General features: G+C 40.4%; 2 protein-coding genes across 5 annotated transcripts in view; both read left to right on the top strand.

Moving 5' to 3' along the window:
• add2 (adducin 2 (beta)) overlaps positions 1-17,584 on the top strand; it is a 28,446-nt gene extending 10,862 nt beyond the window's left edge. For 2 of the 4 annotated variants that reach the window (XM_049579227.1, XM_049579228.1), the window contains exons 6-15: positions 2,348-2,497; positions 2,815-2,958; positions 3,265-3,363; positions 3,851-4,027; positions 9,667-9,915; positions 10,870-10,986; positions 11,123-11,209; positions 11,321-11,447; positions 13,452-13,535; positions 16,108-17,584. In XM_049579227.1, the coding sequence (XP_049435184.1) occupies positions 2,348-2,497; positions 2,815-2,958; positions 3,265-3,363; positions 3,851-4,027; positions 9,667-9,915; positions 10,870-10,986; positions 11,123-11,209; positions 11,321-11,447; positions 13,452-13,535; positions 16,108-16,364 (1,491 nt within the window). In that variant the 3' untranslated portion in view covers positions 16,365-17,584. Of the gene's footprint in view, positions 1-2,347; positions 2,498-2,814; positions 2,959-3,264; positions 3,364-3,850; positions 4,028-9,666; positions 9,916-10,869; positions 10,987-11,122; positions 11,210-11,320; positions 11,448-13,451; positions 13,536-15,916; positions 15,951-16,107 lie in introns of all 4 variants that reach the window. The other 2 variants (XM_049579231.1, XM_049579230.1) reach the window with 2 other exon arrangements.
• Positions 17,585-19,463: 1,879 nt separating this feature from the next.
• On the top strand, positions 19,464-23,501 carry snrnp27 (small nuclear ribonucleoprotein 27 (U4/U6.U5)). Its single transcript, XM_049578393.1, has 6 exons — positions 19,464-19,667; positions 21,126-21,258; positions 21,602-21,696; positions 21,811-21,890; positions 22,755-22,819; positions 23,190-23,501. The coding sequence occupies exons 1-6, from the start codon at positions 19,631-19,633 to the stop codon at positions 23,242-23,244; spliced, it is 465 nt and encodes a 154-aa protein (XP_049434350.1). The 5' UTR covers positions 19,464-19,630; the 3' UTR covers positions 23,245-23,501.
• Positions 23,502-23,976: the final 475 nt, after the last annotated feature.

The raw sequence follows: 23,976 nt of genomic DNA on the forward strand, positions 1-23,976 counted from the left end.
ACGTAAACCTTACACTTATGAAGTTTATAATGTTCAGTTTTTGTTGAGATTGTCAGAAACATGTATATTAAACTATATGTGTATTATAATTTGGGTCGTAGTTAAAGCACCTGCAAGGAACTTTCATTTTGTGTTGATTTTGGAGGCCCCTGTGGACAAAAGCGGTATTGTTTCCCGGACTGCACTTTCTGTGAGCAGAGGAAATTTAATGTGTACAACAGAAGCTTCATTTACATGAAAATTAATAATCAGGATACAAGCGGGTACATTTTCATATCCTGACTAATATACCAACGAGTGATGGAATATTGCAAGAATTACCATAAAAAACCAAACTTACAAAACCTGCAAAACTGACAGTGAACAGATCAGATCCCAGAGGTTGTAAGATTAACGTTTTCCAGAGATGAACCTTGCAGGCTATTCCATGGCGTCTCACGTGAACGTTAGCATTATGTTACAACACAGAGAGGTCTGTAGTGTATTGGGATCTCCACCAGGTGGCAGTGTAATCTAAGCTATAAATGCTATGTGTACATTCAGGACAGCATTCAGCCTATGGAGTGTTACTAAATTGTCAAATAGTCACTGCAAGTGCCAGTGCGCACTCGGGCACAAGCTAGAACTCTGAGCGCTATTGGAATGTATTGTTATTTAGAGCACCACACTCCTGGAGTGGCTGAGCGTACTTCGGACACTCTGTCTAAAGAGACGTAGCAGCAGAGCACGCAGTGATAGTGCTTAAGATAACCTCTCAATAACTGATATTGAAAACTAGAACAATCTAGTTCTTCAAACAACAGCCGTCTCACTTTAGTATAGAGTGTACAATTGAATTTTGAGCACACGTGAGCTCTAGCTAATAGAAGCAGACGCTGTCTGTCTTAGCGCAAGGACTTAATTTACTGTTAAAAACACCACGAAAAGTTATCCTGTTGGTTTCTCCTGTTAATAAGAGGACACAGCAAGGTCGATATTATTATTTATTTATTATCTGAATAAAAATATAGATACTATTGAAATTCCTACATGCATGTTTTGACTTCAACCATGTGGGAGTTCAGTGAGTCCCCTGTACCAAAGCAAATTGCGCCTGTGCTCATGTCGTGAAGATCTTGATTTGGCTTGCTTGAGCATTTCTTTTGGAAGTGAGTGAAAGAAAGATGCAACTTATAGTCAATACTAATTTTCTTTTTAAACACAGTGTGGCTATTTGTGGCTATGTATGATTAATAACTGTAGTGTGACGATGGTGAAACAAAGTAAGCTTTGTTTTAGTACCATTCATGCACATAGGTTACATGTAACTTACAGATTTGGTTGCTCGGTTGTGGTGATTGCTTTGCCTGACAAATGCAGCTAACGTTAGCTGGATTCAGTCAAGTTAGCCAAAGTGTTAGCTATGTTAGCAATTCTTTGTTTTAGCTACCAATGTAAATTCATATATTGTTGTAAAACCATGTCATGCCATGTATTTCATGAATAAAATAGACAGGTGGAAGAGGGGAAATCCAGGATTGATTTTAAATCCTTTTAAATCCTGCAATTCTCTCATCAACCAAGGTTGACTCATGTTTTAGTCCGTGCTCTATCACTCTCATTTTTAGCTTTTTCATTTAGGCCTTAGGTCAGTTCAATCACTTTTCTTTTTCTCTTTGCTGATCTTGCCCCAGTGTCAGCCATAACCACAAAATGTAACGTCAAAAATAAAATTCTCTCAAGCAAAATCTAATCCCGCTTCCTTTTAACTGGCTAATGTCGCACTCACTGTGAAACTGTGTCTGGGAAAATAAACCAGGGTTGCAATGGTGTGAGACCTCCATAGTACACGGTACGTTACATTTAACATTAAAAGAATGAAAACAGGAGAGTTTTTGGTTGAGCAAACGCTTTATCATAATTCAAACTTGAAACCATTTTTTAATGAAACTATGTATAAGAAGTGTGACAGGCAGTGGGAGAGGAAAGGAAATAACCATGCACAGGTGAGATTCTCCATCTGGTTGTATTTTTTCTCAGTACCATTGATAAGTAAATGTGCACTGTATGATAACTGCCAAATTTCATACTACGATATAGAGTTCTACATTATACCGCTGCAACCTAAATGTAAACACAGGCTCTTCTGGTCTGTGTGCCAAAAATCTTTTGTTCCCAGTTTGGCGGGAATCTGACCCGGTGACAGGCATTAAGAATAACTATATAGGAACACCCTCTTCTCCAGATGGCCTCATTTGCTTATGTAGGTCATATACAAGTATCAGTATCATATTGAGACTGTTTCATAACCAGTGAAAAATTCCTTGTAAAACAAACCAAAAAACATCTTTTGTTTTGTGGTTTCCAGGTAAAGGTGAATATCCTGGGTGAGATGGTGGAGAAGGGCAGCACCAACCTGGGCGTAGACACAGACAGGTTCAGCTTGCACTCGGCGATCTACTCCGCTCGGCCAGATGTCCGCTGTTTGCTTCACCTCCAAACACCTGCCTCAGCTGCGGTGAGTCAGCCTGGGCTCATGCCAAGGGAGAGGTGGGAATCAGCTCACAGCTCTGTCCCATCCTGCTAAGAAGTGACACCATTACAATTGTGCCGCTCACATCCAGATACACACTGAGGAGTGAGGCATATAGTAACAGCACATTTGTTATATTAGAATAGAATAACATCTAAACTACTTATTTTATTTAGAGTTTGATATTATTTTATAAAGGTAGTAGTTGCAGCCTTGTCTTGTTCTGTTTGAGTCAGATAAAGCACATTGTGTCTTCAGCATTCTGTTTCATAACCTTTGCTGCCGTGACTAACCATCTCCAGGTTTCAGCTATGAAGTGCGGCCTCCTGCCTCTGTCCCATGAGGCTCTGCTGGTGGGTGATGTGGCTTATTACGACTACAATGGAGTCATGGAGGAGGAGGAGGACAGAGTGGAGCTGCAGAAGAGCCTCGGTCCAACCTGTAAGGTGAGCAGGCCTCAAGGGAAAAGACACTTGATCCAAAATGTTGGTATCATTGCCTGATTGAGCGGTTACTGCTCCTGTGCGACTCGTGTGGTTTGATTCAGCTTTATGAATGAATGAAGAGTAGACATAAGGTGATGTGGCCTTACACTGGATTAATTATTGAAGCTGGTGCTGCTGCTCGGAGACTAAACTCGAGAGTTGGTCTTTGTGTGCCTTCTCATTTCTCAATAACCTGCAGCAATTGTAAAACAGAAAGAGTGAAGGTGGTTTTCACTCCTGTGTAAATGTTAATTTCATGATGTGTAGGTTCTGGTGCTGAGAAATCACGGCATCGTGGCTCTGGGGGAGTCTGTGGAGGAGGCCTTCTACACCATCTACCACATCCAGGCTGCCTGCCAGATCCAGGTAATTCACACACTCACACTATAGTGACTAACAGCTGACGTATTGGACACAAAGTGCTGCCACTGCATCTACATATGTGGGTGTGTGAGAGTGGGAGAGTGAGCTGGCATGTGTAATGTAGATGCACCAATTTTACACTGGGGCAGTTGCCCTTCTTTTGGTACCCTCGTGCTGTAATTGAGCCAGCAGCTCTGCACTGCAGTATAATACACTAGAGGAGTGTCGTGTGCCAAAGAGTCACTGCAGTAATCCTACAGGACCAACAGTCCCTTTAGGGAGGCAGATACTCAACTGTAAGGTCACTGAACCTTCAGATCTGTGAAGGTTGATGTGTCATAGTAAATATGGTTAAGATGCTTCTGAGCAAGGCACTATGATGGCTTGAGTTTAAATGTGTGTGTAAATATAAGCTGTGTAGCTTTTCCTGAATATAAACGGCCTGAGAAAAGCAGCATCCTGTTCTAAACCCTTATTTGTTTTTTGCCAGGTGTCAGCTTTGTGCAGTGCTGGTGGTGAACAGAACCTGATTTTGCTGGACCGGGCCATCCATAAACCTAACATAGCCGGCACTGTGGGCTGGGCTGGCTCCACCTTTGGACCCCTGCACAAGAGTCGCATCGGGGAGCATGAGTTCGAAGCCCTCATGAGAACCCTGGATAACTTGGTAGACAGCAATTATACTGAACAGAAACATGTGTACAGTGATGTTTTAAGATTTATTTCAGATTTTGTCAGTCCACCAAATTTACTCATGAAGTTTGATTTACTCGTCCTGAAGGGTATTATACAGATTAAAAACACTATCCTCTGTGGCTCATGGGGCAGTCTGCAAGTGAGTCTTATCATGGCAAGGGTAGAATCCAGTGTTTCTTAGTAGCCTAATTAAGTTAATAAAACTTTACTTACATAGCACCTTTTTTAACTCAGGTTCCAAATATAGACTGTGTGAAGTAATGAATGAAGCCACCATAATGTTGATTAGTGGACTCCCATTTTGAAGCCTTGATTCTGGCATTTTGTCTGTTGCCATCTTGGTTTTTTGGACACAGATGTGACCATATTTGGACGAGAAGATGGAGATAACCCTAACACTAACTACTAGCTTAGTTAGCACGGTGCATTTACAGCTATGGTTAAAACCATTAAAATAAAACGTACTTATCAGAAAAACTGAATATCTTACACTGAACAAGACATTTTTAGGTGACAAAAACATTACAGTGAACTTTCATGGACTGAAAACACTGAAAAAGCACCAACTACGACTATATCTGGGGTTACACCATGGTCACGTTAACTAACCAGTGTTGACACTATTATAGTGACTTGTCAAAGGACAGCACCCATCTTTCACTCAAAAGCAGCAGCGTCCCTAATTATGCATAACTTTAAGCCTTAATGAAATGCAAACGGATGAGTTGTATAAAAAAAATCATCTCCTGTACAGTTGTCTTTAGTTTGGAAATTAACTATAGATACCAAAACTATTTGTTGCACCAGGGTGTACACATGCTATTTTCTGCTGTAAAGTTGGGTATTTTAACATGGTGAATTATGGGAATTGACTCACTCTTGGAGCCAGCCTCAAGTGGCCGTTAGAGGAACTGCAGTTTTTGGCACTTTGCCACCACATTGGCTTTATTTTTCAGCCTCTAGGTTGCCACTTCATTACAAAGTGCTTTACATCAACTTCAGTACAGAAAGAAAGAAGACACAGTTACCAAGCACTAAGAGAAAAATATTATAAAATACATACAAACACAGAAAGCATACAGCACCCAGTCACCACACAGATCAACCCTTGGCTTTTCAACCCTATAAAAGCCAACTTTAAGAAGAGGGTTGTTTTAATATATTTGAGACAGTCAGCAGAGCCAATCCTGATCTTATCGAAGGGGGAAATTGTTCCAAAGTTTGGTGCTAGGACAGCGAAACAGCAGTCAGCTATTGTTTTACATTTGGCACGGGGTATAGCCAACAGATTTTTAGCGTAAGGGGTAAGTAGCTCGGAAATGTATGCAGAAGCTAGACCATGTAGTGCTTTATAGGGGATTTAAAGAATCTTAAAATCCATCCTGAATTTCACTGGCAGCCAATGCAGTGAAACTAAAATGGGAGCGATGTGCAATCCACAGCCAGTCCTATGTAAGAGCAGAGCAGCTGCATTTGTACAAGCTGAAGATGTGCCGGGGCAGTGCTGGGGAAGCTACTTCGAAGCATAGCTCTTCCAGTCTAGAAGAAGTCGAACTCTAGCAAAGCTACCCCAGGGAGAAGTCTAGTGTAGATAACAAAGAGTGTTTTCACACTTTCAGCTTGCACCTAACACCCTAAAGCTACTTAGGGTGTTTTCACATATAGTACTTTTTAAACAAACCAAAGTCAGTCCCCCCAAAGTGCACCAAAAAGTGGACCAACAGAAAAGGGACTCAGTTCTTATTGTGTTCACATTGTCAGTTAATTTGAAAGAAGACTCAGTCCTCTTTCTGTTCACACTATACATAATATATATTGACATAGTTTTGTTTTTACTTTGACGAGGCACTGCAGGGCGATTATGAAGCCCCTTGCTTTCAGATGAACTTAAAAAAGGAAAACCTTAGTGTCTCTGTGTGCTGTGGACTTTTGTGGTCTGATGTGTTCTACATTCGCAGACTTTAAGCGAAACAAAAGAGTTTGGTTCACGTCAGAGAGGTCTGAGTTCTCTTGGAGTGTTCACATATATATATATATATATATACAGTACAGGCCAAAAGTTTGGACACACCTTCTCATTCAATGCGTTTTCTTTATTTTCATGACTATTTACATTGTAGATTCTCACTGAAGGCATCAAAACTATGAATGAACACATGTGGAGTTATGTACTTAACAAAAAAAGGTGAAATAACTGAAAACATGTTTTATATTCTAGTTTCTTCAAAATAGCCACCCTTTGCTCTGATTACTGCTTTGCACACTCTTGGCATTCTCTCAATGAGCTTCAAGAGGTAGTCACCTGAAATGGTTTTCCAACAGTCTTGAAGGAGTTCCCAGAGGTGTTTAGCACTTGTTGGCCCCTTTGCCTTCACTCTGCGGTCCAGCTCACCCCAAACCATCTCGATTGGGTTCAGGTCCGGTGACTGTGGAGGCCAGGTCATCTGCCGCAGCACTCCATCACTCTCCTTCTTGGTCAAATAGCCCTTACACAGCCTGGAGGTGTGTTTGGGGTCATTGTCCTGTTGAAAAATAAATGATCGTCCAACTAAATGCAAACCGGATGGGATGGCATGTCGCTGCAGGATGTTGTGGTAGCCATGCTGGTTCAGTGTGCCTTCAATTTTGAATAAATCCCCAACAGTGTCACCAGCAAAACACCCCCACACCATCACACCTCCTCCTCCATGCTTCACAGTGGGAACCAGGCATGTGGAATCCATCCGTTCACCTTTCTGCGTCTCACAAAGACACGGCGGTTGGAACCAAAGATCTCAAATTTGGACTCATCAGACCAAAGCACAGATTTCCACTGGTCTAATGTCCATTCCTTGTGTTTCTTGGCCCAAACAAATCTCTTCTGCTTGTTGCCTCTCCTTAGCAGTGGTTTCCTAGCAGCTATTTGACCATGAAGGCCTGATTGGCGTAGTCTCCTCTTAACAGTTGTTCTAGAGATGGGTCTGCTGCTAGAACTCTGTGTGGCATTCATCTGGTCTCTGATCTGAGCTGCTGTTAACTTGCAATTTCTGAGGCTGGTGACTCGGATGAACTTATCCTCAGAAACAGAGGTGACTCTTGGTCTTCCTTTCCTGGGTTGGTCCTCATGTGTGCCAGTTTCGTTGTAGCGCTTGATGGTTTTTGCGACTCCACTTGGGGACACATTTAAAGTTTTTGCAATTTTCCGGACTGACTGACCTTCATTTCTTAAAGTAATGATGGCCACTCGTTTTTCTTTAGTTAGCTGATTGGTTCTTGCCATAATATGAATTTTAACAGTTGTCCAATAGGGCTGTCGGCTGTGTATTAACCTGACTTCTGCACAACACAACTGATGGTCCCAACCCCATTGATAAAGCAAGAAATTCCACTAATTAACCCTGATAAGGCACACCTGTGAAGTGGAAACCATTTCAGGTGACTACCTCTTGAAGCTCATGGAGAGAATGCCAAGAGTGTGCAAAGCAGTAATCAGAGCAAAGGGTGGCTATTTTGAAGAATATAAAACATGTTTTCAGTTATTTCACCTTTTTTTGTTAAGTACATAACTCCACATGTGTTCATTCATAGTTTTGATGCCTTCAGTGAGAATCTACAATGTAAATAGTCATGAAAATAAAGAAAACGCATTGAATGAGAAGGTGTGTCCAAACTTTTGGCCTGCACTGTATATATATATATATATATATATATATAAAAATGCTGAGTCACCGCTCTGAGTCCAAGGAATGTCTGCTTCGGTTTTGTGCACAATGTCCACCAGTCAGCCACAGAATATAGTTAAACTGCTAGTATTCATTTAAAAAAGTAAAGTGTCTTGCAGCAGCGTTGTGGCAGCGTGATGCTAATTTGTTAGATTACCCCTTTTAAGATTTGCTTAAATGAAAAGGGTGGCATGATAAAAGGTTTTACTCACCTTGATGTGTGTGGGAGGTTTGCTGATTCACACCAGGTCTGTCAGCTGCAACTCTTCATCCAGCCAGCTCACCGCAATATTAAAAACTGCTCCACTGACAGCACTGAAAATGTCTGTATCATGCTGTGTAGACCAACTTTTATTGAACATTAGAGATTCAGCTGATGTGATATTAACACATCACATCAGCTGAAGTCCTTCCAGGTTAGTCACCCCGCATTTAATGGATATAGTGCTATATGATTAATGTGAGTAATGCACAGTATTTTTAACCATCACATGATCAACTTTGCAATTCTATAACCGCCTTGAGCTGTCTGATGATATGAAAGACTTTCCCATCTCTACCATCTATCTTATGTCATGTAAGTGCAGCATAAGCGCCATGACAAGTGCTCCATTTCCTGTAGCTCAATCACAATATAAGCATAAAAGCCTTCCTGTGGTTTGCTGATGGAAAGCTTTTAATGTAAACCAGCATGAAATGTTCAGTTTGCATCAGCAGTATTAACAGCAAATAACTTAACAGCAAATATAGCTGTTCTATGAAACAGAAACCACGGAAACATCTGCATTACACAGAGGATACTGAAGTACTGAAAGCTGAACATAGTGCTGACATCAGTTAAAGGTTTGGCTCGATTGATCAGATTGATACGTCTCCTATATCCGTCCATTAAATATAAGGCTACGACCAGCAACCAGTTGGCTTAGCATGAAGACTGGAAACAGGAGAAACAGCTGGGACTACCCAAAAAAATCTGACTTGGGGGCAGTGACTTACATCCTGCATCACTTTTTGGATAAGATGGCAAAATTGTAACCTAAAAAAGTTTTATTGACTTGAAGCCACATCATTCAGTCTAGTTTGTCGAATTTTCCAAGCCTTAGAGATAAAACTAGCCCATATTTTGACACTCAGTCCAACTTCTCATTTTCATCAGCCATAATAATTCAGGATTTTTGTGCTGCATTCTTACAAAGGCATGTACATATTATTATATAAAGTACGAACGTGCACTCAGAGTGCAAGCTGAGATGGTTATGGAGTTTGCTAAAGCATGCAGTGCTTTGTCTGCTAAGTTTTTAGGTAGTCTTAGAGACAGCTAGCCCTATCTGAAGATGGCAAGTCCATCGACCAGCTCCTCTAAAACTCAGCATTTACATCTTATATTGCATGTTGTTAAGTCAAAAACAGAACTGTAAAAATTAAAGGTTGTAGTTTAACGGAGGTCTCTGCCGGTTGCCCGTCAACCTCATAATGATGACTAGACTCTGGAAGGTCATTGCTCCTGGCCAAGATGTAGTAGAGAGTTAACTCCCTATTAAACCACTTAAACTTGTTTTTACACACTGGTTTTTGTAAAGGATAAACAAGATATGTATTGTGTTAATAAGTTAGTGTTAAAAGTGCTTGTAGGCAGATTTTGTTACCTGCAAGAAAGCCAATAGGGCTGAAGCATATTTCCAAATGACACACCTTCTGTTGAGGGAAGAGACCTTAAAGGCCAGGCTCTGCTCCTAATCAGGACCAAAATATTGTGAGTCAGTGTTGTAATCCTCAACTGGATTACATCTTGACATGACATGGTGCAGTGTAAGTGTGCTATAGCAGACTGCTGGAACAGTGCCAGCTTTCTGCACCATTTGGTCCACCAAAGGATGAGCTGAAGCATCTTTCCCCTGCTGTTTTTCAGGGCTACCGTACAGGCTATGCCTACCGTTTCCCTGTGCTGCTGGAGCGATCGCGGACGCGGAGGGAGGTGGAGGTGCCCGCGACTGCCACGGCTTTCCACCAGTTTGATGACGACGGAGTCCACCCCGCTTTGAGGCAGCACCCTTTTGCTCAGCGCCAGCAGCAAGAGAGGACTCGATGGCTCAACACCCCAAACACCTACCAAAAAGTCAGCCAAGAGCAAGCTAGCCCAGGACACCAGCGCACCACTGTGAGGCTCCCAAAATCATCACATCTGATTTATTGAACAGATCACACTGAGAAGGAGTTGTCTAAAATAAAGTTGCAGACCAGGCATGTGTAAATGAATTGTGCTGGTCCCAACTTGGTCTAAAAACATGCATTATCTGCACTAATTGTTTATTACAACATCCATAATGCTGTGCAGACTATGCGACACTGTGGCCATTGCGTAATGTCTCCTGCTCAAAGAGGGAGGAATAGGTGGAGTGTCTGTAGAGATATGTAGTCATAAAAAAAATTATAGAAGCTGGAGAGCAGAGGGATCGGAGCCAAGAGTGAGATTAAAGTGAGCTGAGAGGAAGGAAATAAAAAAAGGCTTGAAGCTAGAGGGTTTAAGATGACTATTGCAAGGAGGAGACAGACACACTGGCTGATTAAGTCTCCATCTTTGTAATGATTTAAAGAGAAATTGGTTTTATGTTATATGCATTCAACAAAGGGTGTCTCTGTATCCAAAATCACAGTTTTCCCTCTGATTCACATTGAGGTTGATGTGCACAGGGGAGCATTTGTTTTTATTTATATGTACCAAAGAGAAGAGATGAAGAAGAGCTGCAGTGATGACTCCTTTAGAAGCCAAAACAATATGAGAGAGGTTGTCTGGCATCAGTGGGAGGAGCTTGGCTCTCCCTTTCTGTTTCCTCTCCTCAGTCCCTCCCACCCTCCTCTCTCCTCCTCTCTCTCCTCTTCTCTGCATTGCAGGGGAGAGCCCACTGCCCTGTGATGACTACTGCAGTGCAGAGTCTGCCCTCTGCTGGACAGGCATCCACACTATCAAAACTGCTTGATATAAATATACTTTTTAAAGATGCAAGTGACTAAATAACAGACAGGATCCTGTGCATTAATGGACATATGGATTCATAAACTTTGTCTCACTTTTCTTGAGATGTTGTTTTCATGATGGCTGTCTTTCCTTCAGTGGTTGAAGACAGAAGAGTTGACACAAGCTGGCAGCACAGCCATCAAGATAGAGAACCCAAACCAGTTTGTGCCTCTTTTCACCAACCCTCAAGAGGTGATTGAGACACGAAACAAGGTAACTGCTCCTTGCTTTTGGCCTTCTTTGTCTCCAATTATCCGCATCTAACCCTATCCCCCACTTCTAACCCCTAGCCACAGTCCTGTCACATGAATCGGAAGTGTTGTAAAAAATGTTTATTCTCTCTCTTCAGATCCGACAGCAGAATCGTCAGGACATGAAGACAGCAGGACCACAGTCTCAAGTCCTCGCCAGTGTCATAACAGTTGACAGTCCTCCGGTAAACTACAGTCTCACTGCTTGCCAAACATCTGGCTCTTTTCCTCTCCAAATCCTCCTCTTTAACTACAGTATTAAAAGCTGTGATTTTCTGTCTCTGCTTGGCTGTTAGTCTCCAGTCAGCCCACCTAAAGTCCCAGCAGAGCCAGAACCTCCCAACCCCTTCAACCAGCTGACAGATCAGGAGCTGGAGGAGTACCGCAAGGAGGTGCAGAGGAAACAGGATGGAGGGACCAATGGTATGATTCATTCAGCTCAACCCAGCTGACTATTAACTATACTTAGATTCTGAAACAAACAGTTACAGTAGCGACTATTATAGTCATTGTATACAGTAGGTGTTCATTCTTAGGTGTAGAACTAGATTTATCCTCAAATTAAAAGTAATTTCTACACATGGTTAAGATTATGTTGGCAAACAACACCCATATGTGATAGTTGAACATGTCTTTCCGAAACCACAGGCAGTAATCTGCTGCTGTAAGCCTCGCCTCCTCTGGGAAGGCCTTCCATCACATTTTGCAGGGATTTGCTCCCATTCAGCCACAAGAGCTTAGTGAGGTTGGCGACTGGGGTTGGGTGATAAGACTGTGGATGTATAAAGAGAACTCGACACAGAGTCAGAGGCAGGGCCTTGTTCATTCCTATGGAAGTTGCTCCATGGTGTGTGAAGTCAAAAAAGTTTGATTTCCGTGTGTAAAATTAGCCAGATCTTCTGCTGTGCTTCTGCATCGTTGGGCCTAGAGAGTGGGTGGGAATGAGTCCTCAAACCCAGATATGAGTTAGCATTTTAGCACTCCTGGTTCCTTTGTCTCAAAGTTAATATTTTTTTAATAGGTTTTTGGTTAGAAGCCTGAAGTAAGGTCTGTGGTTCATACAAGTTTAAGAGATTTTCACAGTTTGTTCTGCGACATAAAATATGTCACTCATGAACTTTGAAGCTTCCATCTGTTTTTCCAAAGGTGGTTGCTAACAAGTGGCTAGATAAGACTACAGAACATCATCACAGCCTCATTGTGGTGATGACATTACGTTATGTGACCGCTGAATAGTTTGTTTATAGCCTAACGTTAGCTTTTTACTTCTGGCAATTGCATTTACGCTGAAAAAATCATATAATCAAGTGGTGTTAACTTGTAAAGATTACTTTGCTGAACAAAATGTGTAAGTAACATAAATGTGAGTTTTCCACAGAGCTTATTTTCTGCAATAATCCAAAACCCCATTGGCTTTTTGACAAGGGAACCAGATGCTAACCTCCGCATCAGCCTACAGAAAAAACGTCACACCCAGGGTTCTCTATAGAGCAGGCAGACCAGAGACTTACGCCGGCCGAGTGACTAACTTCCGGTTTAGCTCTTCGCTAACTTAAATGGGGATAAAATGATTTAATCACACTGCTCCTCTAGACTTTTTAAATGTTATCAGACCAAATAGATCAAATCCCGATGGTTAAATGAGTAATTTAGTGGGGGTTGTGACACTCAAAAAAATGTATCCACTGATTTACAGATGTCTCTAGATAGTTTTGGGTCCCATGGCATCATGAGACAGACCTACAAGTTGTAGGCTAATAGAGAAAATAGGGAATAGAGACATTTTTAAGTGTCCAAAAACAAAAGAACAACTGACTGGAGGTTAAGGGAAAACCGTAAAGCTTAATACCTGTAGCTATTTACAGTCCATTTAACAATTTAACCAACTATATTATCTGTTTATTGTTATTGATTGATCTTATTGAATTTCATTTCACTGTCTTGTACAGTCATTTACTGGCACCATAGGAGTGTCTACATACTTTTGGATGTATAGTAAAGGAAAGGCACTTTAATATGCTACCTCTCACTTTCCCTATTAATGCATTGCACACTGTTTTCTAATCTTCTTAAAGGTGCTGTTTGTAACATACTAACTGCAAATACAGGCTTTCAGTTTCAAATTAAAATTTCCACCAGGCTTTTACTTATTCTATATTTCATTGTCAGAAACTGTGAAATCGTTTGCTCCGCTTGTGCTGTCATTCAGCCCATGCAGCAGATTCTGAACTCTTGTTGCATGGTACAAAATGTCTGTACAAATAGTTGAAGTTAAAATGCTACACACAGCACCCTTAGCCAAACTTGGTTTCTCTTGTGACTGTCGTGTAAACTGTGTTCACGTCTCTTTTGCCTTAAACAACTCTAACCTCCTGCACCCTCACTGTTCCTCACTATGTGTGTGCCTTTGTGTGTTTGTGTAAGTAGGGGAGGAGGTGGCAAATGACAAGGAGTCTTCTCCCGCTACCTCTCCCACAAAGGGCCCTCCACCTAGCCACCCTCCTCTCTCAGGTGAGGCTTGGCAGAGAGCTGACTGTCTGCTCTGCTTGCTTTGCACACCGCATATCTGACCAGCAGCCTGCTCCAAGCCTTACATGGATTCATGTGTGATTCAGTGCTGCTTCTGCCCTCTCATGCCTCAAACACTCACTGACAGCTGTGTTACACCTCTTCATATGCTGCTGATACCGTCTCTGTTAGCACACGTCCAGAAACAATTCATCTAATGCCAGTTTCTCAATACTTGAATACTTGAATTGAGTGATTAGAGAGAACTACTCTCGTTGTGATAATAGAAAGTGGAAAGTGCTGATACATACATCCAGGAGGGTAACGAGGACACATTAATGTACAGTATGGTAACAAAATTTAAACAAAATTCACATGCAAATATCTGTAACTTTTGAATCTGAATTTGCGTCCCAATTAAACAGCGACTAAAATTTCAATTTCAAAAGAAAATACAGTTACAGTTTAAAAAAAGAGCTTGAAACACAAACTGAAAATAACAGCACAAAGATTATTATAGTGACTGGCTGTGGAGAGTGCAACTAACCAGTTTGATGCTGCTCAGCGATCAGTGGTGAAAGTTTGGGGTTAGAATTATTAAGGCTAGCCATAGATTATAGCACAGTATAAATACAGTGTTAATTTTGATGTGAGTTTTTGTCAGAGGACGTAGTCTTTATGAAAGCTGTTTACAGTGTTTTCTGTGGATTGGAAGTTAATTTACTCATTTCTGGTCCCAATGATGTTTACATGTTAGCAGTGTTTGGTTAACTACATTAAAACTGTAGTTTATCAAAAAGTTAATGGATTTATTGGAAGACTTTAGTTGTCTTTTGATCATTTAAAGCGCTTTTCCACAACATGCCACATTCACTTACTGTATTCACACACATGTTCATACACTAGTAGCCGAGGCTACCGTACAAGGTGCCTACTGCTACTCAGTTAAACATTGCTACGCAGTTACTCACTGAGAGCAATTGGAGTTTAGTATCTTGCCCAAGGAAACTTCAACATGCTAACTGGAGGAGCTCAGGAATGCACCGCCGATCATCCGATTAGTGGACAACCCACTCTACCTCCTAAATCATAAACTACTTGCTACCTCACAATTAAAAGTATTTTAACTACGTCTTAACTGCACCTAAAAAATAGCTTGTTAAAGTACAATTTGTTTAAAACTAAAAAAAAAAAAAAAAAAAAAAAAAAAAAAAAGTAGTTCAACTACATCCAAACTACATCAAGGGAAATTATGAAAGTCTGGAATCTCATATTTTTACTTGGAGCTACAACTAAACTGACACTCCGATTTAGGGACTAGGGCAGGCCAGTCCTCACCTAGGCACCCAGAGGATGTGCTTTAAGGATGGTTTAGGGAGCAGTTGTTGGGGTGGAATAAGGAAAATGCTAAACTTCTAAGAAAATTCATAGCATTCATCGGCAGATGTCTTTAGGATGAAATAGGTGATTAATCAACTGACAACCATGGAGATGTAGCAACGTGCCATGTTGTATGCCAAAAAATGTCATAAGAATATGTAGTTTGTAATTAACTACAGAAATGACCTGACCCAAAGTAGCTACGTATTAAAATAACCAACTATGACTAAATTGAACTACATCTAGTTGACTTACTCCCCACCACTACATGTTAGATACATAAAGGAGTAACATGGGGTGTCAGGCTGTATTGGTGTGTGTATCATGTTATGTTTCTCATGAAAGACATTTTGACTTGACAAAGCAGGAAAATACAGGTTGAACTTTTGATTAAAAATGGCTCTGGTCCATTTAGCTCTGCCGGTGAGCCCTGGCTAAAATAGCTAAAAGTAAAAGTAAATGGAATGCAGACATTATTTTGGTTATGAGTTCCACATGAGCACAGGAAGTCAGTTAGGACTGGGCGATATGGATAAAATCAAATGTCAGGATATTTCTACCAAATACCTCAATATCGATATTGCAGTTATATTGACAGTTTGACTATTGGTACTTTCACAAAATATTAACACAATAAGATTTTTGACAAATAATTATCATTAATGTGGATATGACTATCATGACTAGCTAGAACAGTCTGATAAGTTTAGAACATTACATCACTTTACCGTAATGCAGCCTTTAAAACCAAGAAAAGACAACACTTAAGATATTACAATATCCAAAATCTAAGACAGCATCTAGTCTCATATAATATTGATATAATATCAGTATATTGCCCAGCCTTAAGTCAAAATGTCTGGTACAAGTCTGTTGTCTCAGTTGTTACTGTCTGAGTTACATTTCAGCCCATCTGTCTCTGTACCCAATGTGTCTGTTGTACTCTGTCTGTCTGTCTTTCTGTCTGTCTGTCCTTTTCTGTGTCACTCCACACTGATTCATAGGGCACACCTCTGGTGCTTTGGTCTTGTCTCACTAGTAAGTACAGAGAATGACGACCCACTTCTCATTAAGCAAGCATGTTCATCTGCAGTGACATGTCTAGCATGTAGCTTTGCAGCTCCACCTGGCTGACGGCTCCCTGTCTGGTCGCTGATTATTCTGTGCTTTTTCTTATGTTTTGAACTTGGAGCAGAGGAGGCAAAGACCGACTCTCCAGCCATACAGAACGGAGGCGAGGAGGAGAAGCAGACGACGGAGGAACTGGAGAAAGGGATGAAGGCGCTCTCAACCAACGACACCTCCTCCACACCTGCTGCTCTGCCACCCAAACCCCAAGGCGGCACCCCAGAGGGCTCACCCTCCAAGTCTCCGTCCAAGAAGAAAAAGAAGTTCAAGCCACCATCGTTCCTGAAAAAGAGCAAGAAGCAGAAGGAGAAAGCGGAGACCTGAGGCGTTCAGACACGCCAGACCTCGGTGAAATACTACTGTGAAACATTAGTGTACAACGGAGTAGCCGATGAGTTAACCACATCCGATCAGTTCAAACACAGTCAGTTAAGATGTCGTCCACAGACACAGTGTGATAAATTGACGTACAAATACTTTACTGTAACACTGGTACTCACTGATTTGACCCAAGTGGTGATTCATCTTCAGCAGGTTAAAAAACACTGATAATAACTTTCACATACTATTTGACCCAGGTCGGATACAACCCAACATTTTGACGCTTCTTGTAACACACACACACACACGCACACACACGCACACACACACACACGCACACACACACACACACACACACACACACACACACACACACACACACACACACACACAGTCCCTGTATTACTCACGTCTTATTTTCACCTGCTGTGCTATCAAACCATTAACTTAACTTCACTGTATAGACATTCATACACGTTCCTTTCAAAACTGGGGTTACTCGTGTGATCTTGTGCACTTGCCGCTCAGAATTTGTTTCATACCTTTTTCTTTTTTATCCACAACTTTGCAAGACACGGTGGAAATTGAAGTCTCCTTGAATTATGCACCCCTTCTCCATGTATAGGCACTTGTCATATGTATATTGACATTCTAGTACGTTACATTTGTTCATTATCATAGGCATCTTCTAGTCATGATTTGGTTTTAATTATCAGATAGATGTTGCAGGTATACCGCGTGAGCACAGGTACAGTACATGTAGAAATATACTGATAGCTACTGATTGTGCTCCTCTGAATGCAGGTTTAATGTAAAACTATCAGCCTATTGACATTGTTACAGCAGGGAAGAACAAGGAAAAAAGCAGAGAAGAAAGCAGGGGGGAGAATATGCTGGCTCGCAGTGAAACACGAGCTGCTATTAATGCCTCTATAACCCAAAACAGGATAAAGCATAAAGAATTTGTTGCTTGCCAATGCAGTTTGAAACCCAGTAATAGAAGATAATGAAGGTACTAAACATTCCACTTTTCTCATTTTCTTTTCAATGTATGTGTGCAAAATACCTCCTACCAGTTGTAATTATTTTCTGTTTTAACCAGTAGCTGTTATCAAAACGCTGATGTGTGATGTTTGCTCATGGTTTTAATTTATTTTATATTAGAATGTATAAGTGAGTGTTGCAAGGTTACCATGTATCAGTCATTAAAGATGAAGTTTGATTTAAAACCAACTGGACATCTAGTTTATGTCTATCTGTCTCTGCTTTATTAACCTTATGAATTATTGCTAGTAATGTAACAACTAATACACAGCATGTTTTTAAATATTATAAAGTAATAGTTTCTGACCAACAATAGTCTAAGTACTAGCCATGCTTAGCTTGTGCCTGAGTATGGAATCAACAGTGATCTCACAATCTAGACCTGTGGGTGGTGCTAATGCACACTTTTACCAATGTACAATATATTTTCACCATGAATTTATTATAGTGTAAACACATGCTGTAGAAGATGAACTGATCTCCAAAAGGCATGAAGTTAAAGATGAAACATAATAAACAAGATTAGTGTATTATTTTTATTTTGTACAATTTTAGAGTGAAAAAAAGGGAAAGAGCACCATGCAAAAGTGTGGCCACTCCAAAACATTTGAGCTCTCAGACAACTTTTACCAAGGTCTCAGATCATAATAAGCTTGTTAGAGCTATGGCTTGTTCATTATCATTGTTAGGAAAGGCCAGGTGATGCAATTTTTTAAAGCTTCAGAAATATTCTGTCTCCTGAAACCTTGTCCCAACAATCAGCAGCCATGGGCTACTCTAAACAGCTGCCTAGCACTCTGAAAACTAAAATAATGATGCACACAAAGCAGGACAAGGCTATAAGAAGATAGCAAAGTGTTTCAGGTAGCTGTTTCCTCAGTTCATAATGTAATTAAGAACTAGCAGTTAAAAGAAACCGTGGGGGTCAAGTTGAGGTCTGGAAGACCAAGAAAACTCTCTGAGAGAGCTGCTAGTAGGATTGCGAGAAATGCTAATCAAAACCTCCGTTTGACTGCAAAAGACCTGCAGGAAGATTTATCAGACTCTGGAGTGGTGGTGCACTGTTCTACTGTGCAGTGACACCTGTAAAAATATGACCTTCTTGGAGGAGAAATCAGCAGAAAACCTTTCCTGTGACCTCACCACAAAATTTAGTGTGAGAGGTTTGCAAAGGAACAGCTAAACAAGCCTGATGATTTTTAAAAACAAGTCCTGTAGACTGATGAAGTTAAAATAGAACTTTTAGGATGCAATAAGGAAAGCTATGTTTGGATAAAAAAGGATGCAGAAAGAAAAGCAAACCTGTCCAACTGTTAAACACAGGGGTGGATCATCATGCTTTGGGCTTGAGTTGCAGCCAGTGGCACAGGGAACATTTCACAGGTTGAGGGAAGAATGGATTCAGTTAAATTCCAGCAAATTCTGGAAGCAAACATCACACCATCTGTAAAAAAAAAAAAAAAAAAAAAGCTGAAGATGAAGAGAGGATGGCTTCTCCAACAGTACTACCTCAAGAGGAGCAAGCTGAAGGTTTTGCCATGATCCTCACAGTCCCCCGACCTAAACATCATTAAAAGTCTGAATAAACCTCAAAAGAGCAGTGCATGAAGACAGCCCAAGAATCTCACAGAACTAGAAACCTTTTGCAGGAAGAATGGGTGAAAATCCCCCAAACAAGAGTTGAAAGACTCTTAGCTGGCTACGAAAAGTGTTTAGAAGCTGTGATACTTGCCAAAGGGGGCTCTACTAAATACTGACAATACAGGGTGCCCACACTTTTGCTGCAGGCTCTTTTCCTTTTTTTGTTATTTTGAAACTGTAAAAGATTGTAATAACAAACTAATCCTGCTTGAAATACAGAAGAAACGTGTTGTCTTTAACTTCATACCTTTTGAAATCAGTTCATCTTCTTCTTACTTAACTACTCACAGTAAACGATGTTTATGTTTACTTTGTTAAAATACATAGCCTACATTACATACACTCTGTGCGTAAGACAGATGACAGTTTCTCCTCCGGCTCCATAGAGGGCGGTCTTCTGTAGAGAGGTTACCGGAAGTTCACATATCAACCATAAAAGACAACAGAAGAGCCTGCGTGGAAGTGGTACCGATTAACATTAATTCGAACAAACACCCCACAGTGTGTTACTGTTTCTTACAGCAAATTATTTTCTATTTGGTGCTACATTGATCTACGAGAGTAATATTTGATCTGATAGAGAAATGGGCAGAAGCAGGAGTCGAACTCCTCCAAGACGAGGTAAGAAACTAGAAGTATCGTTAGCTTAGCAAATGTCAACACTGCGTGTGGTTAACGTTAGCTGGTCGTTACATCTACGGTAACGCTGTTTTCGCTTTTACACAAAAAAATAAATAAGTATAAGAAGATGTTATTAGACTTATTTTATTCCCCAACAATATGACTCAATAATCTTCGGCCTGTATGGCACCCTGTATTTACTACATAATGAAGCTAACGTTAATTTACGTGACGTTAGCTTAAGTTACTTAGTTACTCAACATGAGCGTAGTTATCGCTGTTAAAAAAGCAGTGGGACATTGGACAGGTTTGTATCACAGTGACTAGGTTTTGGAGGTTTCTGAGTGTGTGGAAGCTAACAGAACTTTCTAGATGTACTCACAGTTCAGTGTAGGTTTGACACGTTTTAACTATCAGGGATATTTAGATTACTTTGTCCTTGGTGTTCTTAACTATTTTTGAGTTAAAGCGTTAAACATAAATCTCTGAATATTAGTGTCAAATTAGCAGAATAGGTGAAGCTTGAGGATCTTAACCTGTTTGGCCCCTGCAGTTGTACCAAAACACTTTATATACTAATTGTGGTAATCTACCGCATATAAGTTATAATAGAAATAATATAATTATGTATAATATCATTTGACCACGGGTAAAACGTCAGATATTGTCACCTGTTCCAATAAATCTCTGTTTGCCATTTGAGTCAGTGACTTGTGATTGACATCATCCTGTCTTGGGTTTGTCTGACATCAAAGATTGATGGTGATAGAAGCTGAGTAAGAGTTGAGCATCTACATATTTTTAAAAATACAATTAAAGCAGCAATCAGCAAGAACAGCAACATTCATGTCACAGCTTCCCCAACCACACACGTGTCACAGAATATTGGCTGAACTGCACCTCGTGAAGCAGGGATTGTGTTTCAAACCAAATTAAAGGGATTTTTGAAGGCACATTGTTTGAGATCAGAGCCTTATCTTTCATGTAGAACAACAACTGTATGCAAATGTGTTGCATACTTAGCAGACCAAGTTCTATCTGAAGTAATCATGAGCTAGGTTTAAGATTGAAGTAAAAGTGCCTTGACAGTGCTTTAGTATCTTATATTATCAAGAGTCAGTGTATACCTTAACAGTTTCAGCATGTGTCTTCTCTATCCATATTCTGATGTCAGTCACTGGGCAATAATTCAGCTGTGGCACACATTTGAATTCTGCTTTTGTAAAATGAAATTGCCATACGCAGAGCACTAAAACTGGACTTGTATAGTTCCAGTGACATTTATACTTGTATCTGTTATAGCATGTTTAAAACATGTTGCACAGAAGTACAATAAAGTAGAGAAGAGCATCTCTTAAATTGATATAAAGAAGAATGTCAGTGTGTGGATGCCAATAAGTTTTGTTAAAGTTCCCCAGTTTACTGCTAATGTAATCTTGTTTTCCTCCTTTCCTGCAGAGAGAAGGCGTTCCCGGTCAACTTCACGGGAGCGTGAGCGAAGGCGAAGGGAAAGGGATCGCTCTCGTTCTCGAGACCGGGATAGAGAGCGTCGGAGAAGTCGCTCTCGATCTCCTCACAGGAGACGCTCAAGGTGAAGATGCACTTTTTGCCATTTTGTAACACTGAATAGTATTTTGTATATCCAGATTTTGGCTGCTACAAAAATGTAAGATAGAATATTACATTTTAGACTTATTGTCACTTAATATCAGTTTAGTGTTTTGTCATAGAAAAGCATAGTCTTTCTGATTGTTTGGAGCGCATTGATGGTACTCTTTGCCTTTTAAAAAATGAGCACATTCATCTGCAAGCATAGTAGACTTACACAGACCATGAACAATATTAATCACTTCAAGTTGCAAAAGTACCTGACCTCTGTAGTCATGGTAACCTGTCCTGCAGCCATTTGATAGCCAATTGTGTCGCCTCTGCAGGTCTCCTCCCAGACGTCACCGCTCCTCTTCACCCTCTGACCGACGTGATGATGAGCGCAAAGAGGCTAAGTCAACAAAACCCATTCAGATCTCAGGTATTAGATTAATAATATACTTTATATAAGAGCATATTCAGCTTATTAAATGTTTATGTTTTACAAAGAGCAATGTTGTTTTGCTGAAATTCAAAACTATAATTTTTTTGACAGCGGAAGACATGCAGGGCAAAACAGAAGAGGAGATTGAGATGATGAAATTGATGGGATTTGGTTCCTTTGATTCCAGCAAGGTGAGAGCACAAGGGTGTCGTATGATGTTCAGCCACAAGGGGGTGCATTTTTTTTTTTTCAAATTAAGTTCATTACATTTCACAGCTGAACTGAGGGTCGACATACTGTGTGTTTGATTTTATTTTGTGGGCCTGCTCGATGTAACATTTATTGCTGTTGTGCTTTGAATTTCCACTAACACATGTTCAGTGCCAACACTATTGGAGTAGCCACAACTCACAGTGGGTCGCTCCTGATTATATTGTCTCACTTACATTTCCCCTCACTGTGCTTTTTTTTGGCAATATGAGGAAGGTCATGCCTCTATTGCAGTATTCATTGCCTATTGACAAAAAAGTGCTGAAAGCTGAACAAACCTGTAGTTAGAATAATGTTTTTAGACAACAAACTATCCAGGTATGATATTGAAGGCAGTGCTGAGTTAGACACCGAGATGTAACTCCTTTTGTTGACAGAAACATTGGACTTAATTTCTTGTTACTCTTTTCAATGGATCAAAACACCTCGGCAATATGTTTTGATCCATATGTTTTGATTTTTGATATTTAGAATGCTGTGTTCAGTTATTGTTGTTAAATACAATTTCAAACACTGCCATCATGGTTTTGTTACTGACAGTATAACACATATTGTGTAGTGTTTTCTCAATCTAATTCAGCCCTATTTTAGTGGAGCTATTTATTGTTGTAGTTCAGAATTGTTTTGTTTTGCAAAAGCCTATCTTCAGAGTTATCCATTAAAGAATCAGTGGAAAGCGAGCAGAGATGATGACATTTTGTTAATTAGTAAAATGTCACTGTTTAACTTGAACTGCAGTATGTGATGTTTTGTGTATGAGAGGCAGTAACATTGCTTTCAAACAGGGGAGGAAAACCGATGGATCCGTCAATGCATATGCTGTCAATGTGACCATGAAGAGAAAATACAGGTACGTCAGCAACAGCAAATAGTTTCTAATTGCATAGAGCTGTTAGTTGGTCGTGCAGTACGCAGCAGTGTTGCCCACAGCCACACACAATTTTTGGAATTGTTTCATAAGACTTTATTATGTAGTGATGGTTTCGAAGTTTTTGTTTAATAATCCCCAGTTGCTGGTCAGGTTGCAGAGTTTAAGTGTCAACTTTCAGTCCCCTCACAGTGAGCGCTTTCAGCATCAACCACCGTTATTGTAGCCAATCACCTCTGCAGGTGTTTCTATGCAGAGATCCCGGCTCTCCCATTGGTGCTCGATGATGTAATCTGCAAGTGTTGCGAGGGTAACAGTGATGTAATGTTTTCTTATATATTTATTTTTTTAGGCAGTACATGAACAGAAAAGGTGGATTCAACAGACCACTGGACTTCATCGCCTGAAAGTATCACAAACTGATTGTGATGCCCGAGAAGCTTACCTCTGTTCTCCCCTCACAGCTGTGGATGATGTTATGCCATTTCTTGTTATTTCAAACCTGTTTTGTTAGGCAACAGTTCTGTATATATATATATATATTTTTTTTTTTTTTAGAAGTGGGTCTATCAGTGCTCAGCTGTGGCTGAAAATTGATAGGAGTTTGCTGAGTTTTGTTGAATTGTGTGGCATTTTATTTGAAATAAAAGCATTTTAAAAATGAGTGGCTGTAGTCCAGATCATGGAGACAAGAAAGCCAATTTTGCCTTTTGCATCTGCTATGATAAGCGGGAACATTTTCTGTTATGTAATTGTCAATAACTTAACACCAACATTTACCATTTGTGAGTTGATGAATGTGTTTGTAGTATTAAAGAGTCTTCATTCACATTCAGATTACTGACACGGGTATGTATTCTTGTGCAGCTTGCTTTCATGTTTTTCTGACAGATGCTACCAAATATAATGTAATTTGGTGTTCCCTGTGCGCGTGCTGTAGGTTGGTTTCTCAGTCAGTGATCAAATTTAGTCCTGGACGAAGGACGTTATCCAGCAGCTAAAACAATAACACGCTGTCCTTAGTGGAGGTCCTGCATTTTTCCTGCTTTAAAATGAGCATCCGTCACATTTTGAAGCAGGCTTTTACTGATATGTTTCAGAAAGCGTTGAGCCTTGCGCCTGCGCGGATATATGCTTTA

Source organism: Epinephelus fuscoguttatus, linkage group LG6 (genome assembly GCF_011397635.1).
Source record: "Epinephelus fuscoguttatus linkage group LG6, E.fuscoguttatus.final_Chr_v1".
Classification (NCBI taxonomy): domain Eukaryota; kingdom Metazoa; phylum Chordata; class Actinopteri; order Perciformes; family Serranidae; genus Epinephelus; species Epinephelus fuscoguttatus.